This window comes from Osmia bicornis, chromosome 15 (assembly GCF_907164935.1).
Source record: "Osmia bicornis bicornis chromosome 15, iOsmBic2.1, whole genome shotgun sequence".
Lineage (NCBI taxonomy): Eukaryota > Metazoa > Arthropoda > Insecta > Hymenoptera > Megachilidae > Osmia > Osmia bicornis.
In genome coordinates this window covers 3,772,597-3,782,067 of record NC_060230.1, presented here as the reverse complement: position 1 = coordinate 3,782,067, position 9,471 = coordinate 3,772,597, and the positions used below count along the sequence as shown (strand labels likewise).

General features: G+C 44.4%; 1 protein-coding gene across 2 annotated transcripts; it reads right to left on the bottom strand.

The window, feature by feature from the left end:
- Nucleotides 1-6,548: 6,548 nt before the first annotated feature.
- Nucleotides 6,549-9,442, bottom strand: LOC114877378. 2 transcript variants are annotated; one of them, XM_029189894.2, is made up of 3 exons: nucleotides 9,252-9,442; nucleotides 8,033-9,161; nucleotides 6,549-7,945 (listed from the first exon to the last, which is right to left on the bottom strand). In XM_029189894.2, exons 1-3 carry the CDS (start codon nucleotides 9,316-9,318, stop codon nucleotides 7,882-7,884), a joined length of 1,260 nt encoding a protein of 419 aa, XP_029045727.2. In that variant the 5' UTR covers nucleotides 9,319-9,442; the 3' UTR covers nucleotides 6,549-7,881. The 2 variants fall into 2 exon arrangements, with proteins under 2 accessions (XP_029045727.2, XP_029045728.2); XM_029189895.2 differs by having other exon boundaries at nucleotides 8,033-9,143.
- Between the last annotated feature and the right edge of the window lie 29 nt (nucleotides 9,443-9,471).

Below are 9,471 nucleotides of genomic sequence, written 5' to 3'. Positions count from 1 at the left end.
ATCCTTATTTTCTCGCAGATGAAAGAAAACATGTTAATCCTACTTAATTCCCTGTCCAGTGAAACGAAAGAAAGGGGAAAAGTTAAACGAGAACGAGACGCGATCGCGTTTCATCTCGTCAACGTTCCTGAACAATTTCGAGGTCTGCGAAACGCGATTTCCATTCGTTCGCTATGTTACTTAACGATCGTCTTGAAAAGATTACGTCCAAAGAAGATTTCCATCTTCTTCCCTCCGTTCCCTCGATCCGTCCATTGTACCGCGTATCCCGGCGTCTTAATTAATTGAAACGTTCTCGTTGAACCGATCCAAACGAGACATCGGACTTTATAGTTGCGGCACGCTCGCGGCACGGACGCGTCTTCCTAAAGGGAATCCTTTTATGTCGTAGCTGCATCGCGAAACAGCGAACCCGGAAGACGTCGTTATTTAGCCGATCCGGTTAATCTTTCTTGCCAACGATATCGCGAGCGTTGAAAAGAGATTGCTTTTCAACGAGAAAGGAATTTTACAGAGTCGCGGGTGTATGTAATTTTTATTCATTTCCAAAGAGGAGGGAGAAAGGAAGAGAGAGAGGGAGTTTAATACCAAAGAGAACTGCGCTGCAAAGGGATTCCAAAGGTTTTCTGCTCGTTCGACTGTGGTTTCGCCGGATCTTTTGTTATATTGCCTTCTAGTGTCTCGTGTTTGTCCTTTTATTTCGGTTAATAGAAATACTCCGCGTAGTTCTTGGCGACGCGAAACAAAGGGAACGCTGACGGGGGGTGGAAGACGCTTTTTTTTCTTCTTTGAAGAAGCGTTTCGTGTTGTTCCACAGCGACGAGGTACGTTCGAATTAAGAAAGGAATCGTATAAACCCGGGTAATCTTAACAATGCTCCATTCCAATTTCCTTTATCCCCTCTCTCTCTCTCTCTCTTTATACTCTGTTACAATTACGAAAGCAAAGATATGACTGAAGAAAAAATATAGGAAGACGCAGGAATTGGAACATCAATGCACATGCCGGACGAGTTTCCGTTTCAAGGGCGAACGGAAGGAGGAAACCGGTGATTTCGAAGGACGCGACGCGGAGGAACGATCCCCCGGCTAGAAATGATTTAAGGGTTGTTATCGGGAAACGGGGCTGCGGGTCGGAGCGTCCACGTCAGCGAGAACGTCCGTATCAATTCGGTCTACCCTCGTGTCCCGAGCAGGCGAGCCTTAACTTCGGCAAGCTCGTTGGCCGGGCCAACGTCGACCCCGTTCCGACCAGAAGGGATGGCTATCCGTCTAGCTGGCTCTAGTCGAGCCGATTTAGTCGAGCGAGCCCGTCGGACGAATCCGGGACAGGCGGGAACGCGACGATCGTCGGTATCGTCGATGTATCGTCTATTAGAGCTGGTTAACGCGCGATTGCCTCGAAAGGGCAATGGCCAGTGACGAATCGATGATTAAGATGCGCCCGTCCTTCGTGAACGCGTCCCCGTTGCGTTTCTCGCTAGACTGACCCATCGATCGTTATTCCGTCCCTTCGTTCCCCTGCTTCCCCTTCGTTCGTTCGGTAACACGCCCGAACCTTTTCATTTTCTAATTAATCGTCTCTCTTAACCTTATCTACCAAGAGGCGGCACGAGTTCAAATTTTACGTGTCGCGACGTTTGGATCGTCAGCCAGATCGGAGAGCCACTTATCGATCTAGGAAGTATGCTACCAAGGATAACGACAAAGTTCCTCGGCAAATTGGAAGAGCCCAGGGGTAATCGCGTGAAATTGCAAGGCATCATACCCGGAAAGACACCAACCTCGCACCTATATCTACACACAGTTTGCAGTCGGAACAGTGGGTGTACGTGCTGGATCCATCGGAGTTTGCATCCGAGAAAGTGACGTTGCTAAAGTTTCTCCCAGCCAGCTCGCCCACCTGTGTGGATCTAAGGGTTGACTCCGGCTTCTTGGTTCGCCGACACACGTATCGGCATGCAAACGAGGGAAAATACGTTTCGAGTACACTTTCCAACTAACTAACTCTTTTTGCTGATTTTATTTCGTATTTCGACCGGAATATGAAATTCGTGGAAACGTTTCGCCGTCTAATGGGACGTTGAAAAATACGCAAGATCTGTTATTATTATTATTATTCGGGTTCTAAGCTGGTAACATCGAAAGCATACGATTCCGTGGAGTGGACGAGGTGACAGGGCAAAACGGGCTGGTAACGACAGAGTAGGATCAGCTACTCTTCCAGGAAGGGATGCGTTGGCCCGTGAACTCGCTGATAACGCAGAATTATAGTCTCGCCACTGGCAGAACCACCCTTTTCGAGCCAACCATGTGACTCCCTACAAAACGTCCTATCGCCGCACGTACCGAGGTGTGAGCAGAAGTCGCTTTCCACGCGTGCATCATTTCTTGCTTATACGAGAGATTCTTTCACCCTTTTTTCTTTCTCCGGAAGTGCACCGGACTGTGCGTTACGTTCCTTTTTTCACGAGGAAACGGAACGATCGTGAACCTTCGTACGAGAAACGGATAAAGAAACGTAGCTCTTAATAGAGAAAAAGAAAACGGGTACGCGTTACTTTTCGTATTCCTGGATAAATATTATCGATTGGAAAATGGAGAGGAAACGCGTGTTCTCGAGATGGTTTCCTCGAACGAGACAACGGGAAGCCCATATTTGTAATTCGTTTTCTTATTCGTATCGACTTCCTGCTCGAGGAACGTAGCTTCCACGAGACGGTATTTCCGTTGAATTAAAATGCACCTACGATGAGAGAGGTAATGAGTCGGCAAGGCGACGACAAAAAAACAGCGAATTCCAGAGGATTTTCTCCGGGAACAATTTGCTTGGTCTTTCTCGTAGTTCCGTAACATCGGACGATTAGATTATCCAACGGCCCGACGAATACTGTATACTTTTGCCGTTTTATTTTCAGGGGGTTACAACGATCCTACGACCGGCTGCTATGCCGCGTCTAATTGCCAACGGACAACCATAATCGCGACGCTTCTTAATTTACGAGGCAACGTTTCCACCGCGATGTGACTAACGTTGTTCCCTGACTTTTCGCCCATCCTCGATAATACTAATTTCCGGGGGAAATTTAACGACGAATCAGGATAATGAACAGGTGTTCTCGTGGAATCGCACGAACAAGATGTTTGGCATCGTATGCATTTTCCCTCGAACAGTTTTACCGTGCAACTTGCGGATAAGATCTTCGTGCGAACGCGAACGTGACGTTTTCCGTGGAAATTAAATGCAAAAGGAGCACAGAGTCTCTCGGTCGTGCCAAATAACGGCAGACGTGAAGTTACATTTTCTTTTTGGAAAGCTCCTCTCGCTGGAAAAGATCCGAAATATTTTCATTGAAATTCTTAGCATCCACAGTATTTCTATTCAATGTTCAACGGGAGGATAATTCTCGACAAAAATTTCGCGGAACGGCGAGCTTTTTCCTTGACAAGAGAAAAATCATTGGAGAACATTTTCGAAATTGCATCGCACCCGCGCCGCGGCCTCTTCGTTTCTGATTATTTTTCAATTACACCGCTGTTCGCTAAATTGCCTCCGTTCGTTGGCTCGTTTCCCCGCACCGAAACAATATTCTGATTGGTTCGAAGGAACGCGAAGAAACGAGCAACGGAACAGAACCAGAAACCGTCGGTTGGAGGATATTTAAACAATATTTAAACAATTTTATACCCTCTCCAGCGAATATTGTCGACCTACGTAATCGCTTTTATTATTATACTTTTATCCTTCTGTTATCTTTACCTCTTTCCTTCTTTTTTTTCGCGTTTTTCCGTAGGGTGCAATGCGTCAACGCGATTTCGCGCGAAAAACTCGAACTTTCCTGTCGTGAAACAAGGTAATTCGCTTGGCATGTCGCGTGTCCCTCCGTTCATTTCTATTTTTTTTCAATCTTTTTTGATTTTGCACGTTTTACACTTTGCCGCGGGAGTTTTCACCAACAGGTCCGGCTACGAAAGGAAATCGCAATATGGGAAAGGTTCGTGATACGAGCTTTGATCCTGTGTCACGGTGTTCGAACTCATTTCGAAAATTATCTACTCTTTATCCGAGTCACATTTGAAAATCACGTTCTCAGAGTTGCAACGAACCTCTCTTGCTTATTGCTTCTACCTTTCGATGTGGCATTGAATTTTTTATCATGAAACTTACATTTATTCAAACACTCGTGGGTTAATATAAATCAATTAAAAGAAGAGATAAAAGGAAATTCTTCGCCACGCTTTCCTTTTATCGAATGAAAGCCATCGTTTCACGCAACTGTGACGGTTTCGACTCAAGTTTGTTCAGCTTAGAGAATCGTACGAATCTAGGAAGAACACACGAACGAATCTTGATCTCTTCCTTTTTATCTTCCGGATAAAAGTTCGACGCGGATCGGACGCGTCCTGTGGATCGAGACGAGACGGGTCGACACGGAACGTGACGTTTCAGTCTGCTCGAGAATTTTAATTTCATTTCTTATCCGTGCGGACGAAAAAGTAGGGGGAGAAGGGGGTGAAGGTTCGAGAGAACGAAAAGGAAAAAGAAGATTTAGATGGAGAGTCAACTGTGCCCGTTTATCTCGACGTGACGGGAATGGATTTTCGCGGACGACACTGAGCAAAGATGATTACACCCTCGCGAAAGGTGTCCGACGATCTGACGTTTTCTCACGCACTTCCGACCTTCCTTTCCTCGCAGATACTACCTTCTTACTTCACCGAGGCGCCTGCTCTTTCGAGATACGGCTCGGCCATCGATCCCCTCAAATTTTACACGGTATTTCTTCAAACCTATTGCAGCCCAACCACATCACTCCAACCTCTTCGCTAGAGGTCCTCCTGCTACCGATATATGACCTCGATATACAGGGTGATCTCTCTCGCTAGTGTACTCTGCGAGTGCAATCCGTCGAGGTACCCATGACAGATAAGGGCTTGGGCCCATTTATACTGGTGCGGCGACATTTCCTTCGAGTACCATTCGTGCACCAGAAGAAAGCCGAGTTCCGTCAAGCTAAAAAGTCATAGAGGCAAAGGGAATAGTGCCTTCGCACCGCCCAATTCTTTTCTAATAGCTCCACTGCGTGACGAAATACGCTAACGGAATGAGATACGGGGGGGATCTATTAGAAAAGAATTATCCTTGCCCCTCTGACTTTTTAGTTTGACAGAGCTCGGCCTTCTTCTAGTGCGTGAAGAACCTACCCTGTACCAGACTTTCATATTTCTCTACGAACAACGGACGGGGAGAACGAAATATAAACGTGAAATTTTCAAATTCGAAGAAACAAGAAGGAATCGTGATTAAATCGCTGGGATATTTCGAACGAAACCGGCGAACGGTTAATGGAAGGAAGCATTTCGAGAAGGGTTTGAAAACAAAGAGGTGATCGAGACGAAGGAAACAACCGCGGCAGGTGAATGAAACGAGAGTAATGCAACCAATTAGTAAGAATTAGCATCAAGCCGACGGAAGAAAGTCGGCGAAAGAGGGGAGTGAAAAGACGAGAAGGAAGGAACGTTGCATTCCCTCGTTCCCGCTGAAATAATTACCAACCATCTCTTTACCCACTACTCCATCCTGTTCGCCTCTTAGCTCGCGCTACCCTTTCTCTGGTTAAATGATTTTCGTCAGCACTCTTTCGACATCGGTACCTCAATTTTAACCTGACTCTGCTTCCAGATAAAGCTAAAATAATCCTGACTTTGTCAGAGTATTCCCCGTATTCTTGACAGGAGGAGGTACAGCCAGACTTAATCTACTAAAATTGTTTTTCTAGAAAATTTAGGTGTTACGACGAGCGGACTCTCAAAGGTTTTAGTGACAATGGCTAGAATCACCCTCCGGTCATAAACTCGGGTCTCCCCAGAAAGAGTGTTGGTAAAAGGGCACACGGCCCTTTTAAGAAAATCGGGAAAGGACGAAAGCGGGGGGCAGAACGTGTAACAAGGGTAGACACGGACCCTCGACGAGGAGAGACGACGCCGGAGTATTGAATAAAGATCCTTTATCGAAACCTTTGACTCTTCGAAGCATTGTCGACGTAGAATGCGACGACCCGGGTGCTATCCGTCGACTGTGCTTCGACGTTGCTCGCAGGAATTAGGATATAACGAACGTACAAAATTCGAGATATAATCTTACAACTATTTTACTTGCGAGAAACAATTAATCGAATGCTGTGTTACGAAATTATCAAGAAAAATGGTGTTATTAATTCAGCTTTGCTGCTCACTGTAAACGCGCAGGAAGGTCGAACGAGAGACCGCTCCTCCAGGTCGAGAGGTTTCCGGCACGGTGGCTAATTTGTTACCTCAGAGAAACAATGTACGACTAATCCGACTGGCGGGTAATCGCGAAGAAATGATAAGTAATGGGGAAATTTGTTTTCGGGAATTTCGCGTTTGTTCCTGATTAATCGCAGTCGTTTGTCAATCCTCGAGCCTCCAGACGAACGATTCTCCCTGGCTTAATTCTCGTGTACCTACTTCTCTCCTGAGAGAGCTGAACAACACGGAGAAAATACAAGTCTTGAACGTATTATGTTCAGTTAAGTGGAACGAAGAATGTATTGTAAATCTTTAGAACGAATGACACCACAGCTGAGAAGTGTCGACTCGTTAGAAATACCCTCGATAGTTTCTCGCTAGTTAGTAATCAGTCCGTTCGTATCCGAACGCGAAACGAATGCAAACAAGCACCGGCTACAATCGCTCTTAATTATATGCTAACGACCGATCTCTGGAAGTCAGATAAGGTTTTCAGTTGGTCCGCACATCCAACCTGGCAAAGTTTCCATGGATTTCAATTACAGAGAGTCCTTTAATTAATTTCTATTATGAACCGCGACGATGAAGGCTGAGGAAACAACGTCGAAGTACGACAAAATCACTGAACGAAAATAAAAGAAACCGAAACTCGAATTTCTGATTTAAATCCAAGTTACTTTTACATACCCTAGCGAATAAAAAATGTATCATTTTCACTGTGTACACGTTTTTCGAACCAGCCCGTAGATCGTTCGAATCGAATTAAACAAAAATATCTTCTGTTCATTCGATTCCGTTATTAACAGAGCCGCTGATATGCTATCCGTGCAAATTAAACTGATCAACCGTGGTACCTCGAAAAATTGTTATTAAACCATTCGGGAATCGTGATAGTTTGCGTAAAGCCAATTATAAAATCTACCCAGTTTCGTTCGCCGGTTCGGTCTGTTCGACGAACAGCGGGAAAATAAAAAAAAAAATATTTAAAAAACACCGCATGCTCGGCTATCTTTATCAAGGTTTCGTGTAATTTTAACTGGATCGTAATCACGTTGGTAACGCGATATCGTTCGACGATCCGTTGCTCGTGTAAATTTTATCCAGAGTTATGCCCGAAAATTGGTGACGATTCGAAAAATCCTACACGAAGAATCGAGATAATAAGAGGACTTCGTTTATGGCTACTCGTAAAACATGACGAACGTAACCAGCTGCAAACCTCGTAAATATCAGTCAGCAGTGTCCTGGATCATAAATTTATGGACTGGTTCGAAGTATCGTTTATAAGATTGGGTAAATGTTCTCTCGTACACTCGCGTGAAACGATCGCTTCCCTCGCTAAGGGGAAACATGCCAGTATGAATGGACATTTTTCTGTCATCGGTATCTCGAGGGGTGCACACAGCTGCAATATGCACCCACGTCGATGACAGAAAAGGGCTTCGGCCCATTCATACCAGAGTAAAAGCATTTCCTTTGAGCAAATTAGCGAGAGAATCACCCTGTATAATGAAGGCTCACCTCTCACCACTCGCCTAACTTACTGCTGCGTTTCCATTCTGGGAATTCGACCGATTCTAATTCCCTCTATGCTCGCTCTTATACACCTACTTTATTTTTCATTCGCCTGCCTGCTGCACTCGATATTAATTCCTCGTTGCTCGGCAGAAACGTTGCTATCAAAAGGAATACATAAACTTTTATTCCATTGAAAGTGCAAGGCGATAGATATATGCATTATGAAAGGAACATCTAATATCTACCTGGTTCGTTTCTCCTCCTGTCCCAAATTATAAAACCACCTGAAATTTTTCTCCATACTGGTGTTCAAACTCGCACGCTTCTTAGATCTCATCTTTGTATCTTCCGACGCTGGTATCATATTTGTAGGAGGAGCCAAAGTGATGTTTCGAGAATTTACAACGTGTTTCCAAAAATCGTTACTCGGTGGAGGTGTTCTTAAAATTGCTGATTCCTTTATTTTATTCCAACTGAGGGTGGTATTTTTAAGAACTTGAAAGATACTATTCCTGCTACTGCTGTAATCGTAATTTACTTGAGTGGTTTCCTTTATATTAGAAATCATTTGACTCGCAGTCTTTTCAAATTCTACGAAATTTCTATTCGTCGCGTTATGATATTGCATCGTGATGAACTTCAAATCGTCTTCTTCGCTCAAGGTATTCTCGTCGGAAGGTAGGACATTCGAGGAATCGTGAAATACGGGAAAATCTCCTCTACCTTTGGTCCTCGCAAAATCCCGTTTCATATCAGTGGACGTTATGCTAACCTCGGTAGCAAATATTGATTCAGTAGTCTGCTGATCTTCGACATTTTCTGCGATTGATTTTTTATGGCTCGTAAAAGTCGTTCTGCCTGTAGCGTTAGTGATAGCAAATGTTGGGATTGAAACGTTATTCTTCGTCCTGGACTCGTTCGGCGTGTTTGATTTTGAGATCGAAGATTCTGTTGTCGATGAAGTTAACTCGTTCGACGTAACAAATTCTTTCGTTAACGTCACCTCCGTTGAGGTACCAACATTAAATTGGGAAAATCTTTTCGTAGTACGTAAATCTTGCTCGACAACGTCGAAACGTTCCTCCGTTCGAAAATAAGCAACCAGCAAGATCCTGAAGAGACGAGACAGTTTCTCCTCGAAGATGGAATCGTTCGGTTGCGCTTTTTGCAGTAGCAACAATCTTGCCCAGTCAGACTTTAGAGCACCGAATGGCAATGCGTTCAATGGACATTTGAACTCACCTACCATCATACGAATCGTAGGTAGATTCTTCGAATCGAGCTTCGACAAATAATCCTCCAATTCGGCGATGTCGAACTTCAAGCACTCGTCGGACAGATCGTTAGCACTTGTTTCTGCGAATAAAAACACGTCTACAACTTATTTAATGAGAAAAATTTCGGAAGAAATATCGAATAATGAAATCTTGTTATAAAAGAAAATGAAAAGGAAATACCACTTACTGGAGACGGTAAAAAGAAAGAAGGTTACTAAATAGAGAAATAAACTCGAAACCACCTCTCGCGACATGATTGCCACGCCAACTGATTGCGAGCACCGAGTATATTCTATTTCGTTCGAATCGGCACATTTCAAACGCGAATGCTCGCAAATTTTTTCTGCCTTCGCGACGATTGAAAACGAAACGATTGAATTTTCCAGAGACGTATCTCTGGCAATCCT

What these genes read in the sequence shown, in the direction of transcription:
- LOC114877378 (XM_029189894.2), bottom strand. Translation starts at nt 9,318, where the DNA reads ATGTCGCGAGAGGTGGTTTCGAGTTTATTTCTCTATTTAGTAACCTTC. An exon ending in CTTTCTTTTTACCGTCTCCA is followed by an intron (nt 9,162 to 9,251) that starts GTAAGTGGTATT and finishes AATAAGTTGTAG; the next exon opens with ACGTGTTTTTATTCGCAGAA. An exon ending in CAGGAGGAGAAACGAACCAG is followed by an intron (nt 7,946 to 8,032) that starts GTAGATATTAGA and finishes TCCTTTTGATAG; the next exon opens with CAACGTTTCTGCCGAGCAAC.